At 38.3% G+C, this 11,226-nt stretch overlaps 2 protein-coding genes across 6 annotated transcripts; one reads left to right on the top strand and one right to left on the bottom strand.

Moving 5' to 3' along the window:
* Positions 1-272: 272 nt before the first annotated feature.
* Positions 273-1,261, top strand: LOC116249927 (enoyl-CoA delta isomerase 2, peroxisomal-like). Its single transcript, XM_031623242.2, has one exon. It carries the CDS (start codon positions 354-356, stop codon positions 1,086-1,088), a length of 735 nt encoding a protein of 244 aa, XP_031479102.1. The 5' UTR covers positions 273-353; the 3' UTR covers positions 1,089-1,261.
* A 720-nt stretch (positions 1,262-1,981) lies between these two features.
* Positions 1,982-7,599, bottom strand: LOC116249750 (uncharacterized). 5 transcript variants are annotated; one of them, XM_031622996.2, is made up of 7 exons: positions 7,206-7,597; positions 6,085-6,300; positions 5,882-5,962; positions 5,666-5,786; positions 4,953-5,243; positions 4,202-4,268; positions 1,982-2,283 (listed from the first exon to the last, which is right to left on the bottom strand). In XM_031622996.2, the coding sequence occupies exons 1-6, from the start codon at positions 7,379-7,381 to the stop codon at positions 4,209-4,211; spliced, it is 945 nt and encodes a 314-aa protein (XP_031478856.1). In that variant the 5' UTR covers positions 7,382-7,597; the 3' UTR covers positions 1,982-2,283; positions 4,202-4,208. The 5 variants fall into 5 exon arrangements, with proteins under 5 accessions (XP_031478856.1, XP_031478864.1, XP_049932173.1 ...); XM_031623004.2 differs by lacking the exon at positions 1,982-2,283 and adding an exon at positions 2,668-2,996; XM_050076216.1 differs by lacking the exon at positions 1,982-2,283 and adding an exon at positions 2,668-2,996 and having other exon boundaries at positions 6,085-6,305; positions 7,206-7,345.
* Between the last annotated feature and the right edge of the window lie 3,627 nt (positions 7,600-11,226).

The following is an 11,226-nucleotide window of genomic DNA, read 5'->3' as shown; positions in this document are numbered from 1 at the left end:
CTAAAAAACAACAAGAACAAAATGTTGAGAGAGTATTTTTCTACCATCCAGAAAACAACAAGATGCACAGGATACCGACAACAGATTTATGTTAAAAAAAAATACAGTTAAAATCATCACATCCAACCGTGCAATATAATTGTCGAAATAAAATTTATAACAATAACAAAGTTATACCTACAAAAAAAAATACAATGTCCACATAAGTTTTATTATACAGGTATATAGAACAGATTACCTCTTCCTTTTAAGCTCTTTTCCAATTTCGGCAAATTCCACTCCCATCCTATCTTGGGGCCGACTCGCTATCCATTTCCTGACCACACTGGCGAAAGCCAACCGGAAGCGGAAGAATGGACCAGGTCCAGAGTTGGGCGGCCTGTAAGCTTGAAAGGAAGGGCCGGGTCTACGTCCTCACCCTCACCGGCCCCAGCGACCATCGTTTCAATCCCTCCACGATCGGTGACATCGCCGCCTCCCTAGACGCCGTCCGGCTCTCGGAGGACGCCGGATGCCTGGTCACCACCAACGAGGGGCGCTTCTTCTCCAACGGCCTCGACCTCCCATGGATCTTTCAGAACCTCGCCTCTGGCAGCCTTCGTATCATCCAGCTCAAGTTCGAGGGTCTTCTGGCCTCAGTGATGAAGCTTGGCATCCCCACCGTCGCCGCCATATGCGGTCACGCTGCCGGCGGCGGATTCATGCTCGCCCTGGCCCACGACTACAGGTTCATGAAATCCGGCAAGGAGGTGCTCTACATGAGCGAGCTTGATCACGGGATGTTCATGCCGAGAAGCCTGATGACCGTGATCAAGAGCAAGCTTCTCCCTGGCCCGTTAGTGGAGACTATGCTGAAGGCCAGGAAGTTTCGCTCTCCGGAAGGTCTCAAGCTCGGCTTGGTCGACCGCATCTTCGACAGCTCGGAAAAGACGATCGATGCTGCCATTGACGAAGCCGAAAAGTTGGCAAGCAGGAACTGGAAGCGGGATATCTATGCTAATGTGAAGGCAGCAGCCTTTCCCGGCGTGATCGAAGAGTTAGAGGCACATAGGGACCCCTACCTGTTGCCCAAAGGAGCAAAGCTCTAACCTTTGTCTGTTATTTGTGTCGTATGATTTATGGGGGTTTAGAATGCGGTTCATCATATTAACGTGAATAATTCGACGTGGGGCTTTCAGTTCTAGCTTACATTCCAATACAACAATATGAACAAACTTTTCTGTTCATTGTGCTTTCTGTTTTTCTGCAAGATGTTACTCGTTTTCTCTCGTTCTAATTTTTGGAATTTCAAGGATGTTCATTTCCAATTATTGACAGATAGACGTGGGTTGTGGCATTGGAAACGAGATTAGTTACAGCCAATTGTATAAGAAGGAAGGTTCATTATACTAGTTTCGTGTGGCGGGTTTCCTGGTTCGACTAAGAAGCCGATCCTTTGGTGGTCTTGGAAAACGTGCGAGGCTACCGCCAATTGAATAAGAGTTACTAGGAATATTTATTAATACTAGTTTTCTTTGCCAGTTTTCCTGGTCTGACTGGCGAGATAAAGCAAGTGGGGATCTGAAGGAATCAGGCTCAAATGTTTAGTGGCAGTGTGGATTAAATTAGCATAAGTATAATCAGAAGTTATCTGGACCTCAAGAACATCTCGAGATAATGATTAAAAATCCAATCTAAACGTTCCTTTTTCTCCATCTTTCTTTGCAGGGCTGGGCGATACTTCCCGCTACGCCTTCACTCTCTCCTTTCCTATTCTATTTGGCCTCATCTATCTCGTATTCAAGTATCACGAATTCATAGTCATCATTTCACTTGAGTTTTTTTTTTCTGAAAAAAAATATTGAAGACTTTTGTGACCTCAAAAGACCTTCTTTGGATCGCAGAATGTGATGTTTCTGATGCTTGTGATTGAGGTCTCGACATGGATGTCCGATAGAATTTGAAACATGCATAAAGGCAACGTAGGCGTCTATATAAGCAATTTTTTTGTAAAGACAGGCGTTTATAATAAACATGCATAACTTAGCCGTTAAAACAAAACTGGTAGGTTGAGATCCCGCAGATAAATTGCCCAAGTTTGAAGGTACATGGTTATTTTCTCCCCCAGGAGTCAAAAAAACTAATTAATAACATCGTTTTCCATGTAATTGTTTTAATAAATGTGACAGTGAAATCCTACTCTGTTGGCTAATACTGTTGACGCCAAAGTACGATGCCGATTACTGATGGCTGCTTCCGTAATATTGGCTTTTGTCCATTTCTCACTTACGGCAACCAATGCACCTGTAGATACATGAATGTGAAAGGATCATAAAAACCAAGATCACATGCACAAGTTACATAATATAGCCCGATACAGGTAGGCCGTTTGTCTTATAGACAGTTTCAAAGCAGACTCCCGGCATCCAAGTTACGTTTTGGTCAGAGGTGGTGGAAAGATACAGCCACTGATATCTTTACTCAGGAACATTGACAACATAATTTCCTTTCAGTTAGCACGTTAATTAAACTAAATTACTGAAACACTATCAGGGATATTGCAGCTTGCAAATTTTTGGTTGCTATTAGTATTAGGAATAACAGATTATTTATCCTCTGACAAACTGGATAGCTATCGAATACCTAATTCAACATCACCTTGTCCCCAAGAAAAAAAAAATAATCAAATAAAAAACTAAGACGGCTACTGTAGCTTTATTTATTCGACCAGTCCGACCAATTTAAAAGGACTTACTGGAACTCAATGCAGTCATCAAGATTTAAGAGATAAAACCAGGCTTTTTACATGTCAAAATGGTGACGCAACTAAAAAAGCTCCTCTGGGAACAATTCCAGGAATGTGAGGCTTAAAAGAAAGGTAGTCAATGTATTTCACTTGTAGCAAACTTAGTTCGTCACATCTTCAAGGCCAAAACAAAGATAAGGGCTGGCGTTCTAACACTTAGCTGCTCATAACTTCGCAAAGCACCTCCACTTGTTTATCAAACTTCATTCACCTGAACAATAACGTGGTTGCACACTTGCATCAAACCAACAACAGATGGAGCATTAAATCTATGTTCTATATATCCAAAACACATGCAGATAATGTACAGTATCTGTACATGTTTCACATAAATAATTAACCTAAAGTTATTTTCATGTAGTTAAATTCTGAACTTGACTATATACGATAAGTTTGTTAGCCAAATGAGGTGTCAGAAAAAGGACATTCAAGAAGATTTTATTGGTGAGATTTTAAAATCAGTTTCTAGAAGCAAGTTTTTGAGTCTGTATATAAGGAGTTCTTGTGAGACAGACAGCATGCCTGTGTGTGCGACTAGGGCACTTTTTGGCTTTTCCTTTCAAGTTCAAAGTTAAGAAGAATTTTGGATTGGCTCCTTAACATAAGGGCCTTGGCTAATTAAGCTACTATGGATGCTTTATATATAAATAAATCAGATATTCCTGCAGGCTCCAAGAATTAGCTGAAACTCTTACATATGAGTGGTTGCTCAACAAACTGACCATACAGGAGTTGTCTCCATTCTCAAGAACATCTGTACAGGTATCATGCTTTTCAGACATGGACTGAGATTTATATGGATCTAACAATCAAAGGTCTAAAACAGTGGCTTACTTATTCCAGTACATGAATCAGAAAGGCAAGATGCATTGCTCATTTCCAGTTTTGAGCACTTGGAAGTTGGATCAAACTTGTACAGTTATAGCTTCACAAAATCCATACCAACAAATATGAAATTTGGTATTGCTTCACAAACCTACACCAATAAATATGAATTTTGATATTGCTTATTTCCAGTTTTGAGCACTTGGGTCAAACTTGTATATAACTTAAAAAATATACACCAAGAGACATGAATTATGAATCATACACGAAAAGTGATCATTTCTACCGACTTCAAAAAGCCTTCAAGAATTCAATTATCCAAAAATACTACTTCAGAAGAACCGTTACACATGAATTCACTCCAGTTGATCAAGCAGCAACAGGACCTAAATATGAATTTTGATATTGCTTATTTCCAGTTTTGAGCACTTGGGTCAGACTTGTATATAACTTAAAAAATATACACCAAGAGACATGAATTATGAATCATACACGAAAAGTGATCATTTCTACTGACTTCAAAAAGCCTTCAAGAATTCAATTATCCAAAAATACTACTTCAGAAGAACCGTTACACATGAATTCACTCACCAGTTGATCAAGCAGCAACAGGACCTTTTGAATTCTTCTTCTTTTTGCATGATAATGGGTTTGGGCCCTACAAGAATAAGTATAAATTATACACATAAAATTCTAAAGGAACATTGCAGAGCAAAATTCAATGCCAGTTAAGATATAACTGGTAAAGCAATCTTTGCGACTCTACATCAACCTGAGACATAATAGGAAGTTAGGAACCAACAAACTGTACTCAAGTACATAAACTGTCAAATTACCAGAATAAACACCAAAAAAGTTGCTTTCATTGAAAGAAACACAATTGGCCAATCCCATGTGAGAAAGTACCAACAGCAAGCCTGACTTGCTGATTGAAAAATAAGCACCTGCTTTGGTTCATAAAAAATCAACCACCTAATAATGAACGGATATTTTGTAATTTTAATTATATGATGGGTCTATAAAGGACATCCTAGTCTGTGGAATGCTCATTTGCAACATTCTCTTGGACCGTTCCACCATAAGTGCTTTAGAAAAAGCAACTTCATGACTAACCAAAACTTGTCCTTTGAGTTTCATTCAGAACCTATTAAATACTGTAGTCCTCAAACGGAGTATACACAGAAGAAATGCTTGGATGGAATTGCTGATTACAATAAAGGCCCTTAATAATTTGAAGTCCACATATTTAGAAAAATTTAGGATAGAAAGGAAGTTGCTGCTTTAATGAAATATGTATCAGAAACAGAACCAGGCAAGAAGAACATGCAACCAAACTACTAACCTTTGCTCTTTTTCTTTTGAACATAGATTTATCTTTTTGATTAAATGTCCAACTTGTATGCATGCTGCGTACACCCCTTCCTTTTGTGACATCTCCTAAACTTTCAGTACCATCTGCTGCAGCTTGGTCAGCAAGTCTCTTCTTTTCCCTTTCCTTTATCATATCTACTTCCAATTCCTTCATGTGTAGGCGCTCCTCTTCAGCTGTTTTCACAAACTGGAGATGACAAGCTGAAGGTTGATCAAGGAACATAGAATTTCTAATTGCATATATTGCAGGAACACCTGGTATCTGCATGGCAACAGGAAATCAGCAAGCAACTCACTTTTAAGTGAAGGCTAATACAGCATAAACTTCCAAAGAAGATAAAAAACGAAGATAATTTTCACGTATGAAGCACAGTCACAATTCAATGACGGTAATGTTTACCTCATGGAAACATAATGTAAGGAGAAAGTTAGAAACCCACTACTAGTAGGACCACTGAGGGAAGAACAACAGATGTTGGGCATATGCATTATGGTTAGACCCATGGTCTACACTTGTTTGCTAAATGTATTACCATAGGAAGGCATCTCACAGTCTGTATCTATTAAGTTCCTTTGCTCAAGTAGACTACAACCACCATCATCATCTTAAGATAAATGCCAACCAAAATAAATATACGAGCACTAGTTTCTATAAAGAAGGAAAGGAAGGAAGAGAGAGAAAACCTCCCGAAACTTCTTGCGGAGATCTGCATCTTGGCTTGCAACAAAGAAGTGGTCCGAATTTTTGTCCTTTACAATTGCCTCAATGCAGCTGGAAGCAGATACTCTATCCGGATGCTCACATCTGTATTAAAAACATATACCATCATTTACTTCAATAAGGGGAAGGGGAAAACATAAGAAACAAGATAAAAGAGAAGACAATGAAGAGCGACAAACTTCGTTATTGTGAGGCTAAGTGCGCCCTTTAGCGATTCAGAAAAGGATTCTCCAAGTCGCTTAAGCTCTGAAATAATACACCTGAACAAGAACAAGAATACCGGTTTTAAGACGATGCACTAGTCACAAAATGTTTAGTGATAGATTGGTAAAAACCCAAAAGAATTAAAGAAAATAGAAGAATGGGAAAAGACAGTAGCTACCTCGTAGTAAAGAGAATAGTCCGAGCAGAAAGAAGGGATGACAGTACTTCCTGAGGAGAACCGAGCTTGTTAAGCACGAGGTGATGAAGGAAGGTGCCATCGCACAGTACCTTGAACGGCTCCCTGAAGCCATAGCGAGTTGAGTAAAATCGCACCACCTTCCGGTTTCGCTTGTGCTTCTTCAACCGCATCTTGCCTCTCTTTCCACTTCTTTCTCTGCCCTGCATAAACACGAACCAAATCAAGAACAAAGAAACAGTAACTGAGTCAAATTAATGGTGCATAACAAGCAAAACTTAATCAAACAGGGTTGGTAGAAGCATTGAAACAAGCATCACGTACTTCAAGGGCACAAGTATCAAAACCAATTGTTATGCAGAACACGCAAAATGGACAAAGAAACAGAAAAAAAAAAAGGAAACTATAAAGTTCAGTAAAAACATAGTTTGTTCGGATTGCTTGTGAATCCCAATAACAATCACATAAATCAAACGCCTCTTTGAGGAATTTCCGCAAGCACTTTCTGTGCAAGGGTTAGTTTCTAGAGTCTAGATCAGCAAAACCCAATCACATGGCCATACAGGACATCGAAAACAAAGAAAACCTAATAAATCACCAAACTCTCTTCCATCCCAAAGCGACAGAGAAGATCAAAAGATGTTGTTCATGGATAGAAACCATAACATAAGCTAGATGGCGGGAGAGTGAGAAAAACCTAAATCTGATGGTGTTCCACCAGATACCAGCCAACCGTTTCCTCTTCTCTACGCCTGGGTTCAGAATTTTCAAAAACTACAAAGTGACAGGAGTGTCGAGAGAAAAGAGAAGAAAACTAGAAGCTAAAAGGACGCTCAAGCTGAAGCAGTGCCTCCTTGCATGGCTTTCCCGCTTCAAACAGCCATTAAATAGTTTGCTTCTTAGACCAATAACTTTATAGTTATTTCCATATGAAATCCATTAAATAAAATTCTTTGTTCAAGGTTATTGTGACTTTTACCTCAGCAAATCCATGAGAAAACTACCCGGTAACCTCGCCGCGGGACAGAGAGAGATTAGGGTTTTAACTTTTAACTCGCAACCGGCGATAAAGAGGGAGAGAGAGAGAGAGAGATCCCCCTTACCTCTCACCGGTGGACGGAGACGCACAGAGGAAGAGGGTCAGTTGAACTGTTGGCGTGGAGGAGGAAGGCCGACGCTGCGATCTTCTGACGGTTGCATGGAGGCAAATTAACCACCTTCTCAATAGCTTACCGCCGAAAAATATATCTGTGTTTGACGACGGAGGGAACGCGTACATTTCGTATAACAGTTGCCCCTTCTCAACAATATTTCTCCAAGCAGACAATGAAATTTTCACTCGAACAAGAGCTTTTTAACTTGTCGCGTCTTCCAACCTCGTTCGACCTTCGATTCTTTTGACGTCGCCCTTGAATAGAATTTCTCCAAGCAATCAAACGCGACCTAACGGTGAAACGTTTTCACTCGAATACGAGCTTTTGAATTTGTCAACAAAATATCGTTAGGACGGTTTGGATGTGCGATAGGTTCATTCCTACTGTTTGAGATGAATGACCGTCATCTCTACAGACCTCTAATATAATATGCGTTATGTTCTTAAGTCGATAAAATGAAAATATATATAATAAAATTTGAAGACAAATACAAAAACAGTCAATACAATGCACAATAAAAAAAGAGGTGAAAAGAGAGAGGAAAGACGTTTCGCCATCAAATGATAGCAAACATGTTCTATAGTACGCTTATTGGTCATCAAGTCTGCTGGCTCAAACCTCAAAGCTTTAGCTGATGTGAAGTCAGTCTCTGTTGTGCACAAAAGAAAAGTCAGATATCTGCTCGCACTGATTTTGCTTGCTGGTTATGCTTTAGGTGAAACACCAATGGTGAGTTTGAATTGTTGCCTGTTCTCTGGAGTGCTGTTGTAACTGCAGAATAATGTGACCTCTCTTTGGCTGTGATAGATGTCATAGTAAGTGGCTTTTTCCAACTTGTGGCTTCCTCTTCCATGGTAATTGTGGAAGAAGCCAAGTCATTTTTTTCTTCTCTTGAAAAGCCTCATTCGATATCTTGCCTGTGTGCTCTTAATTTTGCTACAGATGATGAAGACAAGAAAGGGGCCAGAATCCAAAAACCTCAAACTTCTTTGGTGGCTTTGATGGAAACAGAGCGGGCGAGCTTTTCTAAACACGCATGGTAAAAACTATGCCCCTTTTAGAATCACAGCTCAGGGAGAAAATTATCCATCTCTTAGCCTTTCTTAACCTCTCCAAATAAGATGTCATTTTTCTGTCCTCCAACCGAAAGAGGAGAGACTTTTGTACAAAGCCGTCATCTGTTCAGAGCAAGTACGGCTGGTTGTCAATTTATGCTAGATGTTCTTCAACAAAGGATAAAATACTGGCCCTTCCAAGTATAAAACCTGATGCAGTTCAGGGCAAAGTTGGTGTCTTGAGCTCCCTATGCCTGAGATATTGCATGGTTTGCAGGTAGGCTTTCTTGCATGTTATACAGTTCAGAGTCATGTGTTTGTTGACTTTTATGGAGATTATGTTGCCATGTTAGCCTGGATCTCCTTCATTTTTGCTGGCCATGACCAGCTCCTGTTACCGGGAGTCACTCAACACTAACAGGGTCAGGCAGTTTCTATTCTTACGGAGTTACTTGAAATCGAGACTTCAAGTATAAGAAGTTGAATACGAAACTGAAAGTAAACGAGGTAAATCGATGGTGGCACCTTTTCCATTTTGTGCATTAAGAACAAAATTGTTCAAATTTGCTTTTGTCGAGACCATGTGCTTAGTAGACTAGGAAAGTTGTGATGACTTCTTTGTTTTAATTGCGTACTGTCCAAAGGGGATCATCTTATGGTCAGTTGGATCGTGTTAGAGGTTGAACTTGGATTTTGATCTTACAATGTAGATCAGATGTCTCATCTGATCCGGTTAAGATGTTGAATTTGAACATTACACCAAGAATATGGATCAATGGTTCTAATCTTAACATATTTAGATGTTGCATTTGAATTTACATCTCATGTCTAGATCAAATGCCTAATCTTAATCTAATTCAAATGTTGGATTTCAATTTTAGAACTATAGTTTCGATTAGAGGTCTAATCTAATCGTCAATCAGCGGTCTAATCTGACCAAATTTAGATGTTGGATTTGAATTTTAGATCTTTGTTCTAGATCAGAGGTCTAATATAATCAAATTCAGATGTTGGATTTAGATTTTGGATTCAGGGTTTGAATCAAATGTCTCATCTCATCAGTTGTACTAGATGAATTTGGATTTCAGATAGAGGGTGATGATCAGGGGTCTAATTTGAGCCGGACAAAATGTTGTTCATAGGTACCTCAGATACGATGTTCAACTCGAATTTAAAATCTCAAATTTGGATCAGAGGTCTAACCTGACCTGGTTTAAGTGTTGAATTTGGTTTAGAACCTCTGGTTTAGATTAGAGGCGAAAATTGATCTGCTTTAAAGGTTGAACTTGGATTTTGATCATGTAATGTAGATCAGAAGTCTCATCGGAACTGGTTTAGATGTCGAATTTAAACATTACACTAAGGATATTGATCAAGGTGTCTAAATTTATCCTATTAGATGTTGCAATTGTATTTACATCTCATGTCTAGATCAATGGTATAATCTTAATCTAATACAAATGTTTGATTACAATTTTAGATCTATGGTTTACCTGATCAGCTTTAGGCGTTGAAATTGGATTTTGGATACAGGGTCAGGATCATAGGTCTAATATGATCTTAGGTTGGTTTTGACCTAGGAATGATGATGAACTTGGATTCAAAATATCAAATTTGGATCAGAGGTCATTCCAATCCAGTTTAGGTGTTGTATTTATATTTAAGACCTACGATTTGAATTGAATGTCTAATCTAATGATGTTTTGATGTTGAATTTGACTTAGGAACCCATGATCTGGATCAAAGATCAAATCTCATTAATATGTTGAATTTGAGCAACAAACTTGCAATCTCGATAAGTGGTCTAATCTGATCATATTTAGATGTTCATGATCTAATCTCAAACACATGAACTAAGTGTACTTATTATGTAGGTTTTAGTATAAATATTTTTGTATTTTCTACTTCTATTTTTTGTATTTATTTTCCTTTTTCTTTTTTTTTCACCAAAATCAACTAGCTTTTGGACCTTCGACAGCTAGCACTTAAGGTGTCTTCTATATATGTGGGAGATTGTTCCCCTCTTGAAAACTATTCTTCTTTTTTGTACTTTCTATTATTCATCTAATAAAATTTAGTATTTCCAGCATCGAGTCTCATGTTCATCTCCCTAATGAGCATCTACCTGTTGTGAGCATTTAGCAACTTTTGTGTTGTGACTTGGACTGCATTTCGCTCCTCAAATAAAAATTTACATAAACATGTGATAACTTATTTCCCTCTAGAAATTATACCTAAAGTTAGCTTGTGTTATAGTTTGAAACAAGAAAAAAAATATACTAAACGTTACACAAACACATCGAATTCACATGATTAAACAAATACTTTCAAAAACAAGGAAAAGATCTACACCATCCAAAATTAAAAGAAAACATAGAATCTAAGATTGTCACTGCATGAAAACAAACTTTTATTATGCATAGAATGCATCACTAAATGTTATATGTGATGGAGTTGCTGCATCATAAAGCATGCCAACAGAAATCATGCTAGTGTTTCAATGATGTAGGAAGTGCATCATTGATAACCAGTGTTTCACATGATATAGGAATGCATGAACTGAAGCATTACTCACCAAACAACAACTATAAACATCATTAATAAATATTATGCACAAAAACATGAAGGCCACAAATCCAATAGAGCAACTAACATAAGGAACATGAAGTCTGCACGAAATATAGGTGAAATCAATTAACATGGAGTAAAAGAAAAATTTGCAATTATGGTGTGAATACTTGTAAAAGAAAATATATATTCCACAACTCACTGATTGTTCCAGGGATTACCGCTCCTTGATTGTTGTTTACAAGTTCACTACAAAATTTGGAATTTCCATTAAATAATATCCATGACTCCCTTCAATGTTAAAAAATAAGTAGTTAAGCAAAAGCACTGTAAAAATGAATATCTAA

Source organism: Nymphaea colorata, chromosome 1 (genome assembly GCF_008831285.2).
Source record: "Nymphaea colorata isolate Beijing-Zhang1983 chromosome 1, ASM883128v2, whole genome shotgun sequence".
Taxonomy (NCBI): domain Eukaryota; kingdom Viridiplantae; phylum Streptophyta; class Magnoliopsida; order Nymphaeales; family Nymphaeaceae; genus Nymphaea; species Nymphaea colorata.
The sequence above is the reverse complement of the archived record's forward strand: the minus strand, read 5'-3'. Positions and strand labels throughout refer to the sequence as shown.